General features: G+C 36.5%; 2 protein-coding genes and 1 pseudogene across 5 annotated transcripts in view; 2 read left to right on the top strand and 1 right to left on the bottom strand.

Annotated features, from left to right (window-relative positions):
* The window catches only part of GNB4 (G protein subunit beta 4), a 57,312-nt gene extending 48,441 nt beyond the window's left edge, over positions 1–8,871 (top strand). For both annotated transcript variants that reach the window (XM_081829857.1, XM_081829846.1), the window contains 2 exons: positions 2,520–2,736; positions 4,639–8,871. In XM_081829857.1, coding sequence (XP_081685983.1) covers positions 2,520–2,736; positions 4,639–4,745 — 324 coding nt within the window. In that variant the 3' untranslated portion in view covers positions 4,746–8,871. The remainder of the gene's footprint in view (positions 1–2,519; positions 2,737–4,638) is intronic.
* Positions 8,872–9,277: 406 nt separating this feature from the next.
* The window catches only part of MFN1 (mitofusin 1), a 33,649-nt gene continuing 19,122 nt past the window's right edge, over positions 9,278–23,804 (bottom strand). For 2 of the 3 annotated variants that reach the window (XM_081829765.1, XM_081829759.1), the window contains exons 10-18: positions 22,772–22,893; positions 21,036–21,162; positions 20,650–20,754; positions 20,270–20,372; positions 19,899–20,128; positions 17,895–18,047; positions 16,290–16,486; positions 13,611–13,745; positions 9,278–11,389 (exon numbers count right to left, since the gene is read on the bottom strand). In XM_081829765.1, the coding sequence (XP_081685891.1) occupies positions 11,308–11,389; positions 13,611–13,745; positions 16,290–16,486; positions 17,895–18,047; positions 19,899–20,128; positions 20,270–20,372; positions 20,650–20,754; positions 21,036–21,162; positions 22,772–22,893 (1,254 nt within the window). In that variant the 3' untranslated portion in view covers positions 9,278–11,307. Of the gene's footprint in view, positions 11,390–13,610; positions 13,746–16,289; positions 16,487–17,894; positions 18,048–18,382; positions 18,870–19,898; positions 20,129–20,269; positions 20,373–20,649; positions 20,755–21,035; positions 21,163–22,771; positions 22,894–23,804 lie in introns of those variants that run through there. The other variant, XM_081829768.1, reaches the window with a different exon arrangement.
* On the top strand, positions 16,805–17,899 carry LOC145723346 (NADH dehydrogenase [ubiquinone] 1 alpha subcomplex subunit 1 pseudogene; annotated as a pseudogene).

The raw sequence follows: 23,804 nt of genomic DNA, 5'->3' as shown, positions 1-23,804 counted from the left end.
GGTGAGAGAGTCTGGCTATCTAGATATCACAAAGAGTTCGGTGTATTTTCTGGGCGACAGAAACTTTTAAAATCAATAAAATCAATAACTGTCTTATATACAAACCCCAATAATAACCGGGTAGACAACAGAAAGGAAGAAAATCCTATTGGGAATAGCAACAGAAATTAGGAAGAGGCATACATTAGCAAGAAATGTGTAGAATCTTTATAATAAAATTTTGTGGAAACATTTTTTTTTTTTTAAATCAATATTCCTGGGGCACCTGGCTGGCTCAGTCAGTAGAGCATGTGACTCTTGATCTCGGGGTTGTGAGTTCAAGCTCTTTGTTGGGCATAGAGATGACTTAAAAATAATCCCGGGGTACCTGGGTGGCTTAGTCAGGTAAGCGTCAGCTTGGGTCATGAGATGGAACCCCACCTCGGAGCCTGCTTAAGATTCCCTCCCTCCCCCCACCAACTCTTGCACTCGCTTTCTCTAAATTAAAAAAATAAAATCTTTTTAAAAATACCATCTTCCTGAATGAGAAGATTGCATATTATAAGCTAATCATCTATCCCTCAAACTAATTTTTAGGCTTAATACAAATTTTAAATAAAACCCACATGGAGGGCGGGTGGCTGGGTGGTGCAGTCCGTTAAGTGTCCAACTCTTGGTTTCGGCTCAGGTTATGATCTCAGGGTCATGAGATTGAGCCCTACGTCCAGGGAGAGTCTGCCGGGATTCTCTCCCTCTCCCTCAAAAAAACCCAAGTGGATTTTTTTTTTTTTTTTTTGAGATGAGTCAGAAGGATATGGAGAAAAGAAACTTGATCAAATGTCTGTGAAATTGAAGTGGGGGGGGGGAGGAGAAAACAGACTGATTTGAATCAGAGTACCATGAGTATTTTGCCATGCCAGATAGAAAAATTTACTATCAAGTTAGGATTTTTACAAAGTGTGGTACAGGTACAAGAAAGGGTAGACAAAACTAACATTTTTGTGTATATTAGTTCAGTGAATTAAAAATGTAACAAGAAAATCAGTAAAATGATTAATCAACAGCTGGGACAATTACTTGACTATTAAGAAAATTAAGTTAGATCCTTATACTAAGTGCTGTATATCAAATAAATCCTGGATAGATAAAAATTAAGATGTGAAAAATGAAATTACTTTAAAAAAAATTGGAAAAAGAGGGGCACCTGGGTGGCTCAGTCGGTTGAGTGTCTGCCTTCTGCTCAGGTCATGATCCTGGAGTCCGGGGCTTGAGTCCCATCGGGCTCCCTGCTCAGGAGGGGGTCTGCTTCTCCCTCAGCCCCTCCCCCCAACTCATGTTTGCACTCGTGCTCTCTCTCTCTCTCTCAAATAAATCTTAAAAAAAAAATAGAAAAAGATATAATTGAACATCAGCTAATAAGCCTGAGAAAGGACCTTACTCATTACAACAATGGAAGAAATGTCAAATGGAAAGATAAATTTGACTACATAAAAATGAAATATTGCTTTATAGTTTTAAAAAAGAAAACTATAGGGGTGCCTGAGTGGCTCAGTCGTTAAGTGTCTGCCTTCGGCTCAGGTCATGATCCCAGGGTCCTGGGATTGAGCCCCACATTGGGCTCCCTGCTCAGCGGGAAGCCTGCTTCTCCCTCTCCCACTCCCCCTGCTTGTGTTCCCTCTCTTGCTGTGTCTCTCTCTGTCAAATAAATAAATAAAATCTTTAAAAAATATATCTACAGACTCTAGGAATTCTGATAGCAATTTCTTAAGACCATTTATTGACAATAGCATCCAGATTTTGGGTTTGTATTTCTGACTGCTGAAATGTCTCTCTCTCTCTCTGTCAAATAAATGAAAAAAAAAAAATCTTTAAGAAAAATAAATAAAAATAAAAAACTAAAATCTGTAAAAAAAAATTTCTATTTGTTATTCCTGCAAATCAAGTACTAACAGTATAGTAGAAAATAAGCAAAGGTCGTGAAGAATCAGTTCACAAAAGTAATACAGATGACCAAAAGATACATGAAAAAAACTGTTAAAAAAAAAAAAATGTTGAGTAGTGCTAGGTTCTGAGAAAAGGGGATTCACAAACTAATAATGCATAGTTTACTCCTAGCTTGACTTTATACCCAGCCTAACTGGGATGATTTATGTTCGCTTTTGTAAAATGTTTTCTATTTATTTCTCATGATGGATGATGGGATTTTGGAATGTTTAAGACAACACATATATAAATTCTGTAAACAGTAATGTTTGATTCAAATCTTTTAATAAGCCGTATGGAGGAAGAGAGCCAGTCTTTAGTGAGTACTTGCTCTGTGCTGAACCATGGACCTTGCATGTTAGTTCATTCCATCCTCACCAACACTCTGAAACTCAGGCCTGAAGTGTGGAAGAATTTTCAGGGCCCAACGTTTCTCACCTGGGAAGAAGCCAGGTTGGAGTTCAAATCTAGGTCTGTCTCACCCAGAGTCTTATCACACTGCCTCACGTGGATTTTGTAGACTTGTGTGGAATAAATGTGTGTTCCTTTGCTTTTAGTTTTTCCCAAGTGGCTATGCCTTTGCCACGGGCTCTGATGACGCCACCTGCCGGCTCTTTGACCTCCGCGCAGACCAGGAGTTACTGCTGTACTCGCACGACAACATCATCTGTGGCATCACTTCCGTGGCTTTCTCAAAAAGCGGGCGCCTCCTGTTAGCTGGTTATGATGACTTCAACTGTAACGTGTGGGACACGCTAAAAGGAGATCGTGCAGGTTGGTAAAGAGGTCACGGTAGGTTTGGATTTTGTCAGGAAACACGGGCAGCTTCCCCGGACACCTCGCAGCCGCGGGGAAGGGCACCCTGGCAGTTCTCGTCCGTGGTCCGTAGTGACGTTCCCATCTTGTAAAGAGCAGTGACATCTGGTTCTAGAATATCTTCTTGTTTGGTAAGTTTTTGAGTCTTAATTCAGTGTGGAGTTTCTTCTAACCTGACAGGAAGCACTGTAACGGCTGTGAATCCTCTTCCTTCTGGAGCGGATCCTGTCTGGGACAGGACACAGCCCCCCTTTCCAAACCTCAGCCCTGAGCTCTCCCCCGTAGCTGCCAGAATACTAGCGAGTGTAGCAGGTCACCGCGGAGACTGTCAGGAATAACAGCTTCCACAGAGTGATTTTTAAGTATTTTTTAGAATCAGTATTATGCATAGGGAATCATACAGCTACATACATGGCTTGTTACCAAAACAGCAGTCCTCTGGCCACAGCGCCTGTTTCCTGTTCCCAAAGGTAGCTCCTAAGTATTTACTTCCAGATCTTTAGGTAACATGCCTCTCTTGCTATTACTTGATTTGTGTGCGTGTGTGCACTCCCAACGTGGTTTATTAGTATCCACACTGGGGAGCGGTGGGAGAGTGGTGTTAAAGCTGGACCCTCAACAGACACTGTCTGGAAGTTTTAAAACAATTCGAATGAGTCATTGATTTTTTTTTTAACTTCTTGGTGTTCTCTGTTGAGGGTTCAGCTTTAACATCTCTCCTCCCACCACAGCCACATCCTTCCTATCTTCTGTTTCCCATGTAGAGTGGATTTTATTGAGAATGTCAGTCAGTGTTTACACAATTAGGACTTTTATTTAAAGAGGTATTAGGTGTTTTGCCTGGATTGAATCAATTAGTATCCATAACAAAATTAGAATGTGTGTGTTTTCCACAATTTAGCATATGCTTGAGTTAGTTTTGCTTTGCGTACAGCTGCTTGTTTTCAAGTTGGCTCAACTGGATACGTTCACAGTAAAATTGAATGGCGACTTGTGAGTTGCTAATTCATTTTCCTTTCCAATGTGACTAGGAGTATTTAGTCACAATGCTCATTTTTTGTTATTTCAACCTGTAGTTGTACGTTTGCCTGTTGCCAAACATTGCTGTGCTGGATGTACTACAGAGAATATTAAGAGACAAGATTATGTTCCTGAAGTTGAGTGAAAATGATTTTGCTTTATTATCTAGAGATACTGCAAACTCAAACACAGTTTATTAAAGAAAAAAATTCTTGAATTTGATATATTCCAATTTTTCTTATAGATCTTCACATTTCTCATTTTCCTTGCAGTTATTTGGGAATATTCATTTTATCCCGTGTGGTGATCTGAGTATCAAATGAATTTAACTTTTACAAAACTAAAACTAGATGAGTTGGTTATAACCAAAGTTAGAATCAAAACATTGCAGTGTTAGCTGTTTAACAGAGCAAAGTACATAAACTAATTTGGTATTTTTGGAAGTGGTGATGTCAGGCAACTTCATTCTTAACATCCTTACTGTTCTTGTGGTGAAAGACTGCTTCACTGAACTGCATTTGAAATTTTGTTTTGAGAACAGCAGTGGCAACAGCTGTCGGATCATGAACTTTAATTAGAGATGTAGAATAAAGTATACATCTCTTTTCCTAGATATAACCAAGCATGACTATAAAATATTTCAAAAGTGATAAGCATGAGGCCGATGTAGGTGTCAAAAATGCATGTAATGCAAAGAATTGTTTTTGCTCACATATCTAGCTACCCCTGGCGCCCAGGCTCCCCGTTTAGGTTTTAAATACCCTTCTAGATCTTCTATGCATATACTTGTTTAATTCTGAAGGTTGCCTGTTAACTTTTTACTGAACTTTTGTTTTTCAGGTGTTCTTGCTGGTCATGATAACCGTGTCAGCTGTTTAGGTGTAACAGATGACGGCATGGCTGTAGCAACAGGCTCTTGGGACAGTTTTCTTAGAATCTGGAATTAATAGCGCGTACAGGTTTTCTGTTCTCCGTTGCGATCTGGAGAAATCAGTGCTACAGCCTATCGCTGTGAGAAGAAAACTCTACCTTATATTTGCAGGTGAAGATTTTTCTATTGAGATTATTATATACAAAAATATTTCAGTAAGCTACAAAACAAGTGGGGAAGAAAAAAAAAAAAGGCAAGGGTGCTTGCTGAGATCAAAAGGACCAGTGCATTAACTTGAGGAGTTGAGCTAATTTAACCTTGATGAATTTTTGCTTGTACTCAAACTATTTTCTTTGTGTAGGACAGAATGTACACATTATAGCCGTTTATCATGTTTGATTGTGTTTGCATTTTTTAAGACCTACATTTTTAACTTTATACATAAGAAATACCGCATTTTTGAGTTTTGTAATGGAGGAAGTAGGCACAGTAATAGATGGAAGTGATCCCATATGTATGTGTACTTATGTTTGAAGAAGGTCTCCTTGATTTCTGACCTTCCTTTTTAATCTAAAAGAGCTCCTGGTTGCTTAATGTTTAAGAATGCTCACAGGCCTAGGTACCTCTGAGGGCAGTCTCTGTTGAATATCATTAGTTTCTGGTGCATCCTTTGCCATCCTATGAATTTAAATAAGTGCTCATTTTCAGTCCTTGGAGGGGGAGATAATCTGAAGGCCCGGGAATCGAGATTTCATTCTGAAATTTTAGACATACATAAACTCATTATATTAATAGACAGCAGTTAATTGCATAAAAACGGTTCTTGACGTTTAAAAAATCTGGTTATGATCAAATGACACTTTGAGTAGCCCTCTAAATAGTTGGGCTTTCCTAGTGATGTCATATTCTAGAACTGAGTTTGTAGGGCACACTCATTATTTCAGATTAACGTTTGGATTGTCCTTGCATCTGAAGAATTTTCCCCAGTGTTCTCCGTTGATATACATGTAGATGGGAAATACGTGATGGCATTATGTTGTTGAAAAAGAAGCGTTAATATCTAACCAGTCACTAGAGTTGATTAGTTAGTGTAGTGAGGTAGCTTTATGAATTTATGTTCAAATAGTTTATATTAATTCAGATTTTATATATCTGTGACTTAAATTTAAAAAAGGAAATATTCAGACTTTTTGCTCTTCTGTACTTCTGTAATTCTTCTCTTGGCACAAAATAATGGTTTCTAAGTGATTTCGCAAAAAAGAATGCTTAGATCCAAGTGACTCCACTTTACAGCCAGAAGAAAAATTCCGAAAGCAGTCTTTAAAGGAGTCAGAGGAAAGTACCAAGCAATTCCTGTTTGTCAATGATATAATGTGTCTATTACTAGAATGCCCCTCCCCAATTTAAACAAAGATACTTCTCCCCTATAACTAAAGCTAAATGATTGACAGTAGAAGATTTAGTCTTGCTTGATGGTGAAGTCATGGACTATTCTCATATAGAGAAGTGCATTATTTTTGTAATTTAGTGAACCTTGTTCATTACTATTGAGATAGGTCTCAACTTATGATCACATGTAACCCTAATCTAAGTACTCCCCAAATTTCACTTGTGAATTTTCATTTTTATATTGTGAATGTGCTAGTAAGTGCATCAACTATAATGAAGTCTGTATCAGTTTTAAGATAGCTGATAATAAAAAGGAAATGGGTAAAGATTAAGATATAGGACCAAAAATATATATTGTAGATGGCAGGCATGAATGTGTATTTATAAACACATACAAGATTTCTATGAACTTTTTTTTGCAGTTAATGTTTGTGGACTGTCATTTCATAAAGAATAGCTCTTTGAGGTAAGGCAAGAATATTTTAAAGGAACATATTCATTTCCCAAGAAGGTGAGGGTTTGCCGTGTAGTTCAGCAATTCATTCCAAAATCCTGTTCAAGAAAGCACTCTGCCATGTGCAAAATAGCCACATAATGTATATATGAGAGTATCTCTTCCTCTTTGAAAGTTATTCTAATAACAAGATAATTTTGTCAGAGAGGCACAGACTACAAGAAAATCCATGGTCTTAAGCATGTTGATAGAATGAGTTAGTCTTTGTAGATAAGCTTAAAAGCAGTTCCCATAGTTAAATGTGTACTAGGCAACTAAGACCCAACCACTGTTGTGGCTATATACATATGACCAAATGGTGACCTCATTACCACATTAACTTACTTCTAAACCTTTGCTCTCTAGTAATATAGGTTCCAATTGCTAAATATATTTACTTGCAGTTTGAGTTCAGCTGATAGTCTCAAGTGTTGAGCATAAGACTTTTAACCAGTAAGAGTAATATAGTACTACTGTACAGTTTTAAAGAATTCGCATCAGGATTGTTGCATTTATCTGGTGCGTGTTTTCTTTTACCTTATAAGAAACATTAAACAATATGCCTCAGCATGTTTATTTATAGATTCCTTAATCACTTCCTAAAGAGTGGTTTTTTCAGATCTGGCAAGAATAATTTAAGAGAACGTATTCTTTTCTAAAAAGAGTGATAGTGATTGCCCTGTGGATCCGCAGATCGTCCCGAAAGCTGATAGCAAAGACCTCTCCACCTTGATGGACAGGCAGGCCTCATTTTTGGCAGCTGTATTAGAGGTTTAGACTGAATATCCAAGGCCCCTCCCTCCCTCACTCAGATTTTTCTAGTTTGGATCCCATGGTCCCATGCACCACACTGAGTTCATCTTCACAGAGGCAAAAATTTGGGCTTAGTATTTCAATTCTAAGAGTCTAATAGGCCGTTCTCCTTATTTTAATGTAGACTCAGCTGAACTGATACTGCATGATGATAGTAAACTGGTATCCTAGACATATGGATGTAGGTGCTTCTGGAACGTGTTAAGCAATTTTAAAGTTAACCTATTAAGAGAAATGGATCTTGCCTTCTCCAGGTGACAATGAAATTTTTATTGCTAAAATATACTGTGCCAATATTATAACTGGCCTTCTCCAACAGTATTGAGGTCTTAGACTTAATAATTGTTATTAACCTTTTTAAAAGTGAAAACATTCAGGGAAATTTATGCTTTGGTTACTGTTGAATGTTTCACATTTTAAATTACAAGGCAAGTGAATACTTGTGGCTTATCTGTTGATGTTTAAACTTATGGAAATTGATTAAACAATCTTCTAAATGGGCCTTCGAAATGGGCCTACCATTTTCACAATATTCTCTCTAGAATCTTTAGGGTATAAGTCATGCTTAAAAATTTTTGCTTTTAAATCAAGTACTGTGTTCAGCTTCAGATTTCCCTTTTGCCATTGTGGAAAGCAAAATTTTAAACTGTTAGAATTTTTTAGAACACCCTCAAAGGTTAGACCATCTTTCTTGTGAGAAAGAGTAGCACAATGAAAAAAATAGGTATTTTAAATTAGACTGTTTAGGTGTATTATGTTTCATATTTACTAGTTTTTCCTCCTGCTCATTTTGAGTTGCCTTAAATTCTGTGGTATATCTAAAAATACTGGTTACAATAGGTACTCATTAAAATGGTTTGTAGTTGAATGTCTAAGCTAGCAGTGCATCTTTTAAAAGTTTATTAGTCACAGATTGATGGTACACCTTGTATTTAGCAGATTTGTTTGCATGTTGATAAAATTTCCTAAGTCTTTTTTCTTAAATCCAATTACTGATCCTATAAAATAGTTATAATGCAGCATCATGAAAAACCTGGTTATGTGTTTCAGCTGGTGTTAAGTGTTCCCGACAAAATCTTACATCATATAGTATTTATTTTTTAATTGAACTTCAGTGATACTTGGTAGATATTTCAAGCCTTTTGTCTTTTACACAATGGTGCTCTATTGTTTTCAAAGCATCTGAACACTTGGATTCGCATATTCTTATCCAAAGGCATCCACATAGAAGTGGGTTTTTAAAGCTGATTAAAATGTTTTTCTTCACCTACAGTGGTTTCTACAAACTTGTAGCCAATTGACTTTGAATGTCAGTAGTAGGACTATGGGCAAGGTGAACGTAGATTAAAGCTCATAAAAGCTTTAAGCCAAACTATGGACTTGTACCATGATTTAATAGTATTCTTGGATCTTTCTTGCACAATGATTCATTCCTTTATTTGTACAGTAGCTCTGTGAAATGTTGCTGTGAATTGATATTGTAATCAATAAAGTGCTTTTAACCAGACTTCATGAAGTGTGTTTTTGTGGCTCAGTTGGTTAAGCATCTGCTTTCAGCTCAGATCATGATCCCAGGGTTCTGGGATTGAGCCCCACATTGCTCAGATTCCCTGCTCAGTGAGGAGCCTGCTTCCTCTCCCTCTGCTTCCCCCCACCCCACCCCACCCCTTCTGAAATGAATAAATAAAATCTTAATCACACTAAAAATTAAGCCTCAGAAGTAAACTCCAAGCCTTTTTCCTTTCCTTAACCTACTCCTTACCACTATGAATGCTACCTACTGTTAAAAGGCTACAAAGTTATGCGAGGGAACTTCCTTACTTGGCTAGGTGCATGAGCCAGTCTACCCAAGATACTGTACATGCCTACTGCAAACATGAAGATTAAAACTCACTGCCAGTATAAATGCTACATTTATCAACTATCAGGCAAACAAGTTTTATTTTCACCTTGCATACTTATAAAAATGTAGTTCTGTAAAAAGTTTACGGTTATACAAAGTTATAAATAATCCTGCAAACATATATAGTAAACCATCAAGTATGTGCAACAACTTTGAACTACAGCTGTGAATTACATAATTCCTGTATCTGTATAATTCATGGGCTTAGTCAGAGGTGCAAAGATCTCCAGGCCTAAAGGTTGGGTTTCATTATTTTAGTGTTACGTTTCCAACATTCATGCATTTTCAAACTTGATCAGGTGGAACTGCATTCAAACTGGTATTGCAGAACTTACTGTAGCTTCACTATACCAGAATCACTATTTCAGTAGTTCTCAAACTTGAGTGTGCCTCAGGATCACCTGGACAGCTTGTTAAAACAGGCTGCAACACTACTGGATTCAGTAGGTCAGGGGGAGACCCTGCAGTATGCACTTCTCAGAAGTTCACAAGTGATGTACAGTTAATCCAGGCACCAAACTTTGACAGCCACTGTACTACTACTAAGGAGGTGATACCAAACCACTATGCTATTTCAAAAAGTTCAAGTACTTTCACATAAAGATTAAGGTCTTAAACCTAAATTCGCAGTACCCAGTCTTAGACCTCAAGTTTTTCACGTGGCAGTTGCTACCTAATTCCATTTGTTGGTAGCTTGTACTATTTTTTGGTTATAAAGCAACAACCAAAGCTATAAACTAGTTTTTGGATTTTAATACTGTATTCCAGTATATGATCTGCATAAAAATATATTTTTGAAAGGCTTCTGTGACCTAAGTAATGTAATTTTCTCCTTAAAACATCCTGGAAAATAGTGCTGCACCTGCTATGAAAAGACTGAGTAGCATCCAGGAGCCTTAAAGGCACAAGAAAGGAAATATTGAGTATTATGGATATAAAAGAGCCTAACATGGTATTGCTCTGTGGAGAAGCAGAAACCATCCCTGGCCAAATGCACTGTCGTCATGCATCTAACAAGCATCTAGATGCTGCTGCTTTGGTGATCCTCAGACTACATTTTGCGTAGCAAAGCCCTAGAATGCCATTTTTTATGTTTCCAAATAAGTTTCTATTAATTTTTACACAGAAACAGACACAGTACTTGAACTCATGAACATTTCACTGTTAAAAATTTAGTATTAACAGTGCCCTGGCAAATTCATTCAATAAAAATAAAGGCCACCCAGAGGGACAGTCCAGCAGTATCCTTGGCGAATACCTTCTGAAGAATAACATTTGTTCATGACCATAACCACCGAAAATTCAGAGCTCCCATATCTTTAGCTATTTTTATCAAACTATTCCTAAAACTGAGTAGAAAGGTTTCCTTGCCCTAATCCTAGTTGAAGCGGAAAACGTTTCTTTAGAAACTATTCAGACCCCGATACTTTTATGAGAGACTTTATGATACCAAACCTTTATACTATTTTACATCAGTTTTAATGGGAAAAAAGGGAGTAAAAACAGTATATTAGTGGTTTACATACCTGCCAGGACGGCAAAAGTGATTGTAACTTGCATAAACAATATACTCAAGAACATTCCACACTCCTCCTTGATAGAGCAATACAGTTTATAAAACAACAAAAAACAAATGACTATTCCCATTAAGGTAGGCATCAAAAATTAGTTTTAAGATGAAAGGAGCATTCTCTAACTCCTGGATGCCAGGAAGCAGAGTTTTTCAGAATCAAAAACAAAGAGAGCCCTAATTAAGAACAAGGCCCCACCCCTCAGGGGTCACATGGTTCTGTTGCTTTTAACTAATTCATCATTTTAAACACAATTTAGCCTTTTCTTTACCCAAAATTAAAACTAAAAATACATCATAACACTCTTCAGAAATGCAAACACCCTGAGACAGATCATTACCAGAATCTACACAAGGATTTGCAATTTAGGTACAGTTAGTATAATTCATATTTAAAGTCATTTCATAAACAACTGTCCCAGTCTTCCAAGTTCCATTTTCTCCTATGATGATCACCAAAGCAATCTCTGTTAAGATTCTTCTTCCTTGCTTGAATGTAGAAACTGCTTAGTAAAATTCTCCAGCTCATTTTCAAGTTGAACAGCTTTATTTCTAATTTAAAAAAGTGAATAAAACACCAATCTAATTATCATAAAAGCCAATGAGAAAAAAATGCATTCCATCCAATCTTAAGAAGAAAATCACTAGTCAGGTGCTGCTATAATATCTGAACTCAGATTAAACTATTATCAACCTTTTAAGAGTATGTATATATGCTATTATAGCTTTGCTGTAAACACAGAATCCAATGTCCAGAACTTTAAAAAGGTACACTGAGATAAAAACCAAAAACTTAAGAATGAAAAGCCTAAGAGACAACGGAGTCCTGTTACCTTACATGGGAGTTATATTCTAAGTCACAGTCCTAACTGTCCTTGAATTCCCCTTTAAGTTAAGCACATAGTGTAGAATAATATTTTCTGTATACATAAAGTAGCTGTCAGATGTCAAAGAACCATGGTATACCAAAAGTTTTTTTAATACTAGAATCATACCTGATGCAGCCAAATACCCTAACAAGAGGAAAACAGGAACTAACATTGACAGAGGAACACAGACTGTGTCTCCCATTCTCATACTATGCCAGGGCACGCACATACTTGAATGAGCTGCTCTTTTCTCTTGGTCTTGTACTGTTGCTCGGTGCATATGGTCAAGGTCATATGAGTTAATGTACATATGGACTCCACTGTATGCGTCTTCAGGCAACTGTCCTGAAGCATGAGGTAAATTAAATTTTATCTGAATCTCTGAGCCTAATCTAGTAACAATGGAGATTCTAAACGTTATGGTATTTGTTATTTTAAACTTTCCTGTTAGGAAAAGGATTAGCAGATCAAAACTATTCATACTTACCCAAGTCAGTCCTGTCAAAATCAAACAGCTACAGCAGGTGCCAATAGTATCATTTACATTTTACTCTAACAAGATGAAACACTACTAAAAAAAACACCTAAGTAAAAAAAAAAATTCTACTAAATTTGAAAGACATTGAGATGATCTAGCTTAAAACAGGCGGAACGGAATAAAGAAATTTACTTGGGTGTGTTTGTATGTATAAGGAGGTTGGGGTCTAAGTGACAGGCGGTTGTCTTTTCCAGAGATTATGAAATTGAGGAGCGATGACAAATGTCACTGCGGATCAGATTAAGACACTGTGGATAGACTCGACTGCACGTTTTTTAGATGTATGTCCCAAAATTTAGCTCAATTTGGAGACACTGCAAGCTGCTCTTACATGGGCAACTGTATGTAGCACACGCCCTGGTAAACGGCAGCAGGAATTAACTGACGCTTACTGATACTTGGTGAGCTAGCTAAGGGGTAAAAGCTGAAAGTCAGGAACTACCAAGAAGTAGTCACCTTGGGCGCCCGGGTGGCTCAGATGGTTAAGCGTCTGCCTTCGGCTCAGGTCATGATCCCAGGGTCCTGGGATCGAGTCCCGCATCGGGCTCCCTGCTAGGCGGGGAGCCTGCTTCTCTCTCTGCCTCTGCCTCTCTGTCTCTCTGACTCTCAAGAATAAATAAATAAAACGTTTAAAAAAAAAAAAAAGAAGTAGTCACCTCATGTGACACTCCTGGTCAGGTTCCCAAAGGCAAACTTTACTTAGACCCCACAGAATCCATGAGAAGTCAATATTAAACCTAAGAATTGCGCGTTAGGATATCTTGTTTACTTCTGTTACTTCAAATTTAAGCACACCCAACAGTCCCCCAATGAAAATGGAAGTTAAGGGTCTTGAATACACAGGACTAAAAACTCACATTTTGGGGGCGCCTGGGTGGCTCGGTCAGTTGAGTGCCCAGCTCTTGGTTTTGGCTCAGGTCATGAGCTCATGGGTCCTGGGACTGAGCCCCGCATCAGGCTCCTGGCTCAGCAGAGTCTGCTTGAAGATTCTTTCCCTCCGCCCCACCCCCCAACTCACACAGGTGGTACAAGTGTGCAAGCACGCACCCACTCTCTAAAATAAATCTTAAAAAAACAAAAACAAAAACCTTGCACTTTTAATTACAAAACTTCTGCTCTGAATGGGGACTACTATGGCTTAAAGTTTTAGATAAAGATCTAAAAAATTCCTTTTAATCTTTTTAGATTTGCTTTTTCTTGTTGAAATTAGGTTTCACTGAAAATGGAAAGCATATGGAATATGGACAATAATAATTTAAGCCAATGTAGAAAGTTTTAATACAAATTCACTAGTAATTTTACATAATTATATTCAGGTAATTAGACCAATAAATGTTCGTATTATTGGGAAAAAAGGTTCAAATACCTTAAGAACTTTGAACTGTTTTGTATTTTCTCCAGCTGATCTATTTCTTTGGATAATCTAGCAATTTCTTCTTCCAGATGTCTTTGTGTAATATCAACTTGTTGGCATAGGCGAGCAAAAGTGGTTGCCATTTCCCTTAAAATAAAAAATGATTTTTTCAGCAGTCATGAATGTCTTTTAAAATGAACGAAGCTTTGGGGCGCCTGGGTGGCTCAGTTGGTTAAGCCACTGCCTTCGGCTCAGGTCATGATCCCGGAGTCCCTGGATCGAGTCCCGTGTCGGGCTCCCTGCTCAGCGGGGAGCCTGCTTCTCCCTCTGACCCTCCCCCCTCTCATGCTCTCTCTATCTCATTCTCTCTCTCAAGTGAATAAATAAAAAATCTTTAAAAAAAAATGAACGAAGCTTTAATTTAAAGCTTATATAGAAAGATTGCAAGTTTAAAATACACCTAAACCTTAAGGTATCAAAGAACACTGTTAAGAATGTTATGAGGGAGGGTATGGCACTTGTAGGCTTAATTTCATCTGGCCTCAAGACAAATGCTCAACAGGCAGTATCAACCTCTAATATGTGGTTGTGAATATAAATAAGCTATAAAAAGGCATGAGATGGGTGTATTTCTTCAAAAGCACAATAAGCCTCACTCGTCCCTTGTCTACAGAAATAACAAATACTGAGAACAGGCAAGAAAATTTCATGAGCTTATGTGACTTAGACAAAAAAATACTTTAAATCATAGCAATACTGAACCATGTTTCTACAACCAAAGGGCTATACTTAATTTGTGTGCCAGTTAATATGGTAGCTTTGGCAAACATGTTATTTTTGCAACTGGGAGCATGCCTAGTATGTGAGTACCTCTGGAATACGATTAACTGACTTATTTTTCTCTGCAACTATTCTCCTGTGTATATTCATATTTCCCATGGTCTTTTTTCCTCTCCATTCTCAACCCATTCCACCATATATCAATATTAGACAAATTAAGCATCTTTCATTATTTTCATATTTCATTAAATCAACATTTAGCTAGTATTATTTTAACTGAGTAATTATTCAAGGCTGCCTCCATAAGGATGTAAAGTCTTCTAAGAAAGAGATCTAGTTATCTATATTTCCTACAACCACCTCTAGCATAGTTATTAGCACACGGTAGGCAATTAACAAATGATCAAGTGAATGAAAAGCTTCATTAACTTTTTTTTACATATGTAACCTCAGCTGATTTCTTTTGGAGGTCTAGGTACCTCCACCAGAGAAAAGATCTTAATATAAATAAAACCTACTGTGTAAGACAGGAGCTCAATAAATATTTGGCAAATATCCTCCAATCTGTGCCCTCGTTTCCATTCCCTGCAGTTCTAACTATGTCAGTACAGGCTTTGATCTTGTGTCTGAAAGTTTAATCTCCCTGCAATTCTTGTCTCCTTAGCCTAAACCATTCAATACACCATACCACTGCAGTTATTTGTTCTAGAGCTAAATGTCAAAGACATCACTCCCAGGACTCCCAAATATCCAAGCTCCTGTCCTAGTATTAGGTTTATATTCGAATGTACCCCCCTCATATACACATCTACCACACTGAAATTTTCTCATGTTTCCAAACACATTTCTTTCCCTACTATTTTCTTTCTTTTGGTTTGGGGTGTTTCCTCTGCCTACATCTTCCTATTCCACACATTTAAAACTCATTAGGCTACTCTTCCTGTGGGAAGTCTTTTTTGACCCACTATCCTTCATGATTTAAAATTCTAGAGCCTCAGGGCGCCTGGGTGGCTCAGTCGTTAAGCGTCTGCCTTCGGCTCAGGTAATGATCTCAGGGTCCTGGGATCGAGCCCCGCATCAGGCTCCCTGCTCCACGGGAAGCCTGCTTCTCCCTCTCCCTCTGTCCCTGCTTGTCTTCCCTCTCTTACTGTGTCTCTCTCTGTCAAATAAATAAATAAAATCTTTAAAAAAAAATAATAAAAAAATAAAATTCTAGAGCCTCGTATTATGAGGTTTACTTACCACTTACATTACTTAACACTTTTCAACTTTTATTGTAACTATGTACATGGTATTTCTTCCATTAAATCACAATCATCTTCAGCTCAGAAAACATTTTAATTCAGCTCTCAGCAGCATCCAAATATAGAGTATTATATGCATTGACTTAATTGGAGTTCTATGTATTTTTATTAAATCAATGAAACAAATTTTAAGATATATAAAAGAAACTAGTGGACCCCAGTATATTATAAAATTCTCTTGAGTTCTGAAAGAATTATGCCTTTAAACTTGTAAATCCGGTGGGGCACCTGGGTGGCTCAGGTCATGATCCCAGGGTCCCGGGATCGAGCCCCGTGTTGGGCTCCCTGCTCAGCGGGGAGTCTGCTTCTCCCTCTTCCTCTGCCCCTACCCCTGGCTCCTGCTTGCAAGCTCTCTTTCTCAAACAACAACAACAAAATTTAAACTTGTAAATCTGGGCTGTGACAGTAAAAATAAATTACACTCACCATCACACATTTTTGAACCCACTTGTTTGATATCATTCTGTTTTTTCACCTTGGTGGTGATTACAGAATGTGTTCACACTGTGATAATTCTTTTGAGCTATACTCTTGTTTATGCATTTTTTACACGTCATACATCAATAATCCTTAAAAACAAAAAATAAAGACACATCTTTCAACTTACTGTTGTACTTGATGGCTACAGTTTGCACTGGTGAAGCTAACAATCATCTGCAGTTTTTCAGTTGCATAGTTCACAAACTGCTGTTTAAAGGCTCTCTCCTTGGCACGTGTGGTCCACGTTAGCCTCTCGTAAAGATACAAAGCTCCATACATACTTAGTGAAACAGATATGAGTTTCCACCCTACAGTTTTCCAAATCTGTAGGAGAAATTCACAGGTTAGAGAAAGACTATCACCACTAGGGAGATTGTACGTTAAGGCATTTTAACAAATTCATCAGCTCCCCACAGATCTTTGACTCAAATCCATATCTTAAAAAAATGTATTTCCTTCTCTGTGAGAAAATCTGAAGTGGAAATCAATCAAGATGAAAAAGGAGCAGTACATAACTATCAGGCAAGAATTTTTATAACCTGCCAGACATTTGCTAAGTTGATATAATGTATCTCAAAAAGGGATGTGTATTTTTTTTAGGTCAGAGATTTTAAAAACCAAAACAAGTAAGGCCTATGTTGTTAATGATGTCAAAAAAAAACTTTAACAGTTAAGAAAAACTACTAAAAAATAATGTTTAATACTTTCAGGCAGATCCCTTTGGTCATAAGGATTTGAATCATTCTTGTTACTCCAAAGTACAAATATCATTTCTTATGTGCTATGAAGTGAAAACAGGAAGCATTGTTTTAAGGACTAGATGGTTGGTGGTATTTTTTTTCCCTAAAGAAGTATTTGTTGGGCTCTGGCAACCGTGCTGTGATGTCGTTCGAGATCCTGCCCGGGATCGGCGCCATGGCCGTGTGCTTGGTCATCCCCGGCATAGCCAAGGCGCACATCCACAGGTTCAGTAACGGGGGCAAAGAAAAAAGGGTTGCCTATTACCCATATTAGTGGAGTTTGATGCAAAGAGACAGGTGGGTCTCTGGAGTTAATCGTTACTATGTGTCAAGGGGTTTGGAGAATATCGATTAAGGAAGCATTTTCCTGATTGATGAAAAATAACTCAGTCATACTCATCTACCCCTTCTAGAAGGTTATGCAGTGTATGAATGTAGTGCATAATAAAAACAACAAAAAAGTAGGAAAAAGGGCGCCTGGGTGGCTCAGATGGTTAAGCGTCTGCCTTTGGCTCAGGTCATGATCCCAGGGTCCTGGGATCGAGTCCCACATTGGGCTCCCGGCTCAGCGGGGAGCCTGCTTCTCCCTCTGACCCTCTCCCCTCTCATGCTGTTTCTCTCTCGCTCGCTCTCTAAAAAAATAAATATAATCTTAAAAAAAAAAAAAAAGTAGGAAAAAAAGTATTTGTTAAAAATGTATACTGTGGTAATCATTCTGCAATATATGTATATCAAATCATTATCTTATGTGCCTAGAATACAATGTTATGTTGTTAATTATATTTCAATTTTAAAATAAATAAATTTGTATTTTTAAAAACTTAAGATTAGACCTGTGAAACTCATCTTTATTCACTAATTTTAACCAACAACTTTTCATGTCATTTTATACAGTATCCCGGAAATAAAAGTAAATATACCTTTCTTTTTGTGATCTAGCAGACAGCTTTGCAAAAATTCCAATTTTAATTATACTAAAATGGACTTCTTACCACTCCTCCAACAACGATGATGCCCATAGAAGTTCTAGATGTGAGAGAAGCTAATCCTGTTATTAAGGTAACCATGAGTTCTTCCTGTGATGCATTGTCTGGCGTTGCTGGATTGGTTGGAGCAGTGGGAGTAGAGGCTAAAGATCTGGGGAGCTGATAAGGTTGGGGAAAAAAGGATTATTACAATTAAACAACTACAAATGGAATAGTTACATTTATAAAGTTCTATTGTATTTCTTGTATAATTACAGTAGTAAATCTATAAAGAGAATGACTCCAATGAGTTTACCATAAATATATGAAGAAAATAAAAATGGTCTGAAAATTATTTTCTATGATCAATACTGAACCAATGATACCATGATGATGATGAATTTTCATACTATATGATTCTACCTGTAATAGTAGGCCCTCAACTCTCAAGAGGAATTAAAGCTGTATTTTAAAATTCTCACACCAAAGACACATCCTTAAAAAAATGTATTTTTTTAAATTACTTAGAAATTAAAATCTTCTACACTTCAAAATACACTGTGTAAAAATTAAAAGATAAGCCACAGACTAGAAAAACGTACTTGGAAATCATGTATCTGACAAAGGACTTGTATCTAGAGAATATATAAAGAACTCCTACAATAAGAAGCCAAATAATACAATTAAAAATGGGCAAATGATCCTGAATAGACATTTCACAAGATATAAGAATGGCCAATACAAGCACATGAAAAGATGTTCAAAATAATTAGTCGTTAGGGAAACACAAACTGAAACTATATGAGATATCCCTTCACATCCACTAAATAAAAAAGACAGACAATAACAAGTCTTGATGAGAATGTTGAGAAACAGAACCTTAATATACTGCTGGTGGGAATGTAAAATGGTGTAGCTGCTTTGGAAAACAGTTTGGCAGTTCCTCAGAAAGTTAAACATGGAGTTACCGCATGGCCCAGCAATTTCATTCCTAGGTATATACTCAAGAGAAATGAAAACAGATGTCCACATAAAAATAGTACATGAGTGTTCATAGCAGCATTATTCATAATTGCCAAAAAGTACAAACAACTCAAGTGTCCATCAACTGAATAAAATGTGTGATATCTATAATGGAGTATTATTCACCTATAAAAAAAGGAGTACTGATAAATGCTACAACATTCATGTACCATGGTGATGAGTCTTGAAAATACTATGCTAAGTGAAAGATGCCCCAGTCACAGATGGCCATATTTTTTATTATTGCATTTATAGGAAATGTCCAGAAAGGCCAAAATATGATAGTTACAGGAAGCTGACTAGCAGCAATAGGGCTGGAGGTGGGAATGATGATTACTTGCAAATGGGCACAAGTGTACCATTTTGGGGTGACAGGTTCTTTTTTTTTTTTAATCTTTTTTTTTTTTAAGATTTTATTTTTATTTTTCGACACAGAGACAGTGAGAGAAGGAACGCAAGCAGGGAGAGTGGGAGAAGCAGACTTCCCACCGAGGAGGGAGCCCGATGTTGGGCTCGATCCTAGGACCCTGGGATCATGACCTGAGCCGAAGGCAGCCACTTAATGACTGATCCACCCAGGTGCCCTAGGGTGACAGGTTCTAAAACTGGATTGTGGTGATGGTTTTACAACTCCATAGATTTTCTGAAAAAGTACTGAATTGATAAATTCAAGTTTTTTTCTAAATGCTTGCATTTACTCTAATTTAGTTGAAGTCAAAACTTCAATTCTATTTGAAAACAAAAACTTAAGGAATAAAAACCATTTCAAAAATGAATGTACAACAACCTCCAACAGTACTGAATGAAAATGCTGGAACTGCCTTTCCCTTTACATTGTATACCTAATTCAGAAATGGTTCTACGTGATGCAAATTGGACACAACTAGGTCTATTAGAGAAATCACATAAGCAAAATAAAAAAGAATCTCAACTGGTAAAATCAAAAATACATAACTGTGTAGTAGGAGCAATAACAAAATAAAAAGCTCAAAAAAAAAAAAAAGATACCTGGAAGATGGGTTCTGATAATCCTAGCAGCACCCTCTGAGCATTCACTGGGCCCAAGAAACGATGCACAAGGGAAGACCAGCCCAGGGAAAAACGAAATACAATATCCTCTTGAAAATCTGAACATAACTTGTGGCAATTTAGGTCATAGCTGAGATCAAATTTCTTGCAAGGAATCAGTGTATGAAGTTTATTCTGTATACCAGTTGGAAGTAATGGCTTCAAATTTTCTAGACAAAACAAAATCATGATATTTAAGAAACAATAGTAAATAATGTTATACATTTTATAAAACACCTAAAGGAAAATAAATCCTTTCCCAACAAAATGAATAAAAAAACCACACATGAACTTGTAGACATAAACATTACCAATAATTTCTTGCTGGGACTGAAGCATTGAAGCATTGACTTCATTGGTGCACCGATCGGCCAAATTTCTTCCCATACCATCTTCAATGTGCTTATTTAACTCCTGTTAACATGGTACATGGGCCCATTATTTTTTCTCTAGAACATGTACAAATTTTACGAAAGCTTAAAAAGTATAGTAAATGATCTTATTCTAAGAGGATAACGTTGTGTACTTTATATACAAGATAGTTTACACTTATTACAAGAGTGCACAGGAGATATGAGTTCAATCATGTATTGATTGCCACGAAGACACTAAAATGGCTAATCCACTAAATAAAAATGTAGAATAAGGTGAGAAAAACTGAGTAACTCTCTTTAACAACAATTTAACTTACATTTTTATATACTTTCAGTACACTTGGAGTAGGATGAAACTCAGAACAAAATTCATCAACCAAAACAGACAGTCGACAAATTTCATCTGTCATTGCACAGGAAACCTGAAAATATGAAGTTAAAAAAATTAGACAAGATTAGCACCTACTCAACCAAATTGTAAAAAACTTAACAAAATGTGCCTTTAGGGTAACAGGGATAACATTTTTAGGATTATCAAAAATATTTTCATTTCCAGAAATTTATTTAAAGATTTTATTTTTAAGTAATCCTACACCCAATATAGGGCTCGAACTCACAACCCCAAGATCAAGAGTGGCATTCTCTACTGACTGAGCCAGTCTCTCCATTCCCAGAAATTTTAATCATAAAGTGACCAACCCACCTTGTTTGCCACCTCTTCTGTAACCGCCCTGATTTTTTTCTTAACATCCAGTGTTAAAAGGTTCATCTGGTTTCGGATAAAGTCCAGTCTATCAATTTGATCTTCCCTCTCTTCCATTGAATAAACCCTATTGTAGTATGCAAAGTAATTAATTCTCAGGATACATTAAAGTCCCAAAGCAATTAAGCTAGGGCATTCACTTATGTAATGAACCAGCTGTTAGCATGATATGCAGGGGGAAAATGAATCTTGTATTTCAACATCTAAAAGGATTCAAATAATATTTCATTTATAAAATATTTCCTAGATGACTGTATATAAACTACTTTGTCTCTCTGCACATGTGGCATCTGAATCCCACAAAGAAGAAGGATTCTCCAAACACAGATATGAACAGTCACAATAAAAATACTGACTTCATTTAATAAAAAGCCAAATCCAGCCAGCTGTTATTTTTTGTTACGGTTTCCATGACCATTCATATGCCTATCATCTGTATGGCTGGCTGTCTTTGCCCGAAAACTGCAGAACAGAGTAGTTGCAAAAGAGAAAGTACAACCCACAAAACCTAAAGTATTTACCATCTAGCTTTTACAGAAAATTTGTCAACCACTACAGGATATAGGAAAACAAAGATCTGAGATTCTTTTAAATTATCTTTAGCTAAGAGAGTTCCAAAGACATGATTATACAAACCATCCTCAAGTCACATCTTCTTTGTGCTATGTTTAGTTCAATGTCCTGTATTTTTCAAATCAGTAATATTAAGGTCAACCTGTGGACCAAATACTCACTTTGACTACTATGATAAAGCAACTGAGCTGGAAGAGGTATAAATGACACCACACTCTCATACAGAAACAGTGCACAGGGCCTGAGATCAGACTCTGAGTTCTCACTCTTGTGTTTTATATATTACAAATTCTCTAATTTTATACATGATGCATTCCAGCAAAAGTGTCAAAATTAGGCAATAGATTTAGGTGTATTTGTTCCCTGTAAGATCAAATGCATTTAAAATTCCCAATTTAATGTCCTCAATCTCTGATGCTTTGTATCTTTCCCTTGATTGGCTTAAGCCCACTAACAGTTCAGTCAAGGCTTAACATCATTACGTGTGTCACATCTAATAATATCCACAACTTTGTTTTAAGTGCACCAAGTTTGTGAGAACTACCCTTTTCTTCAATGTTAACAATTTCATGTATTTACTTTCATCTTTATAAGGTAATAAATGGAATAACAGCGCAGTACAATGACATATAGGGTAGTGCTTACCAAACTGACTTTCTGGCTGGCAGGTATTATCACCTTGTTTGCTTACCAGTTGATAAAAACCCACAACTGGCATCAAAAGAGATTTCAAGGTACCAATGTATAAATATATGAAAAATGGGTCATAGGTTGAATGTAACAAAAAAGAGGACCACCTCCTTTATGGACTTCTTCAAAAAATTCCACTTGAAGAAATAGTCCTTCCACTGCTTTAAAGATATTTTAAAACTATGAAGCATGTTAAAATCATAGCTCATGAGAATACTGAGTTCCGGGAAATGTAAATGATGTATTTAAGGTTGTAGAATATTTATAATTTCAAATACTCATTTAAAAACATGCAAGTAGGTTGCTGACTTTAGTGCGTAAGTATTTAAAATATAACAATTTAAGACCTTAGTCTAAGGAACTTATACTGACACGAACTGACATTTTTATTTTGCAATAAAATGAATTCATACCTTTTCTCTGCTGCTGCCACGTTTACTGAATCCATTATGTTTTTCACAGTATCTAGTATCTGTTTAGCTCTGATAGTGTGCTGTTCAAACTTTGTTTTCACTGCTGACTGCGAGATACACTCCTGCGAGGGCCCAAGCCATAACACATTACTGTAATTCCATCCCAACATTTTCAGGAATTTAAACACAAAAACTTGCTGTTTGTAATGATAACCAAAACATAAATAAGAGCAGAAAATAAACGCATGATAAACAGAACTTAAAATAACAAAGGTTAAAAAACCTACAAGAAATCAAAAGTAAAAAGGGCATTAACAGCAAGTTCATATCATCTTTGTGTAATTTTACACAGTAATGTGCAATGGTTTTTTGACTATATTTTTAAAAATAAATGAATAAATAAGCAGGGTACTGTTGTCAATGTTAAAGCTTTCTCCATTAAAATCACCAATTTTATCAGGATTGCCTTTAATCTACTCCTAGTCTGTCTTGATTTTTCTCATGCTTACAATACCTAATGAAGTTCTTAACTGAGTTATGAATTAGAATTCCACAATTTAAGAAATTAGTTGAATGACAGGATTCACACAAAGTCATTAATATTTGAACTTGAAAAATACTCTTTAGCAACAACCTATAGGATATTTTTAGAAAAATATCTACAGCTATTTCAAAGATAATCCTGTTATTGTCCTTGCTCTATAGTTTGTGCATACAGTTCGAATGATGCCCTATCTCATTTGTTTCACCTTCAAGCTAATTATAGCTCATAAACCATTCACAGCTATACAAATCAGGTTTCACGACCAGTGTTTTGTTTTGTTTTTTTTTTAAATAGAAGAGAATATATTAGAATGCGTCACATATAGTAATGGATACATTTATACTATAAAATTTGTTTCAATTTCAATACATGTGCATACTACTTGTTATTTAAAATATTTACTGTGAATTCATCATTGAAAGCTCACAAAATTATTACGTTAAAACTGTCCTTTCATTCTTCATAGAAAGTTAAATTCTGCATTGACAT

This window comes from Leptonychotes weddellii, chromosome 1, assembly GCF_054177405.1.
Source record: "Leptonychotes weddellii isolate Sample4059 chromosome 1, ASM5417740v2, whole genome shotgun sequence".
NCBI classification, from domain to species: Eukaryota; Metazoa; Chordata; class Mammalia; order Carnivora; family Phocidae; genus Leptonychotes; species Leptonychotes weddellii.
The sequence above is the reverse complement of the archived record's forward strand: the minus strand, read 5'-3'. Positions and strand labels throughout refer to the sequence as shown.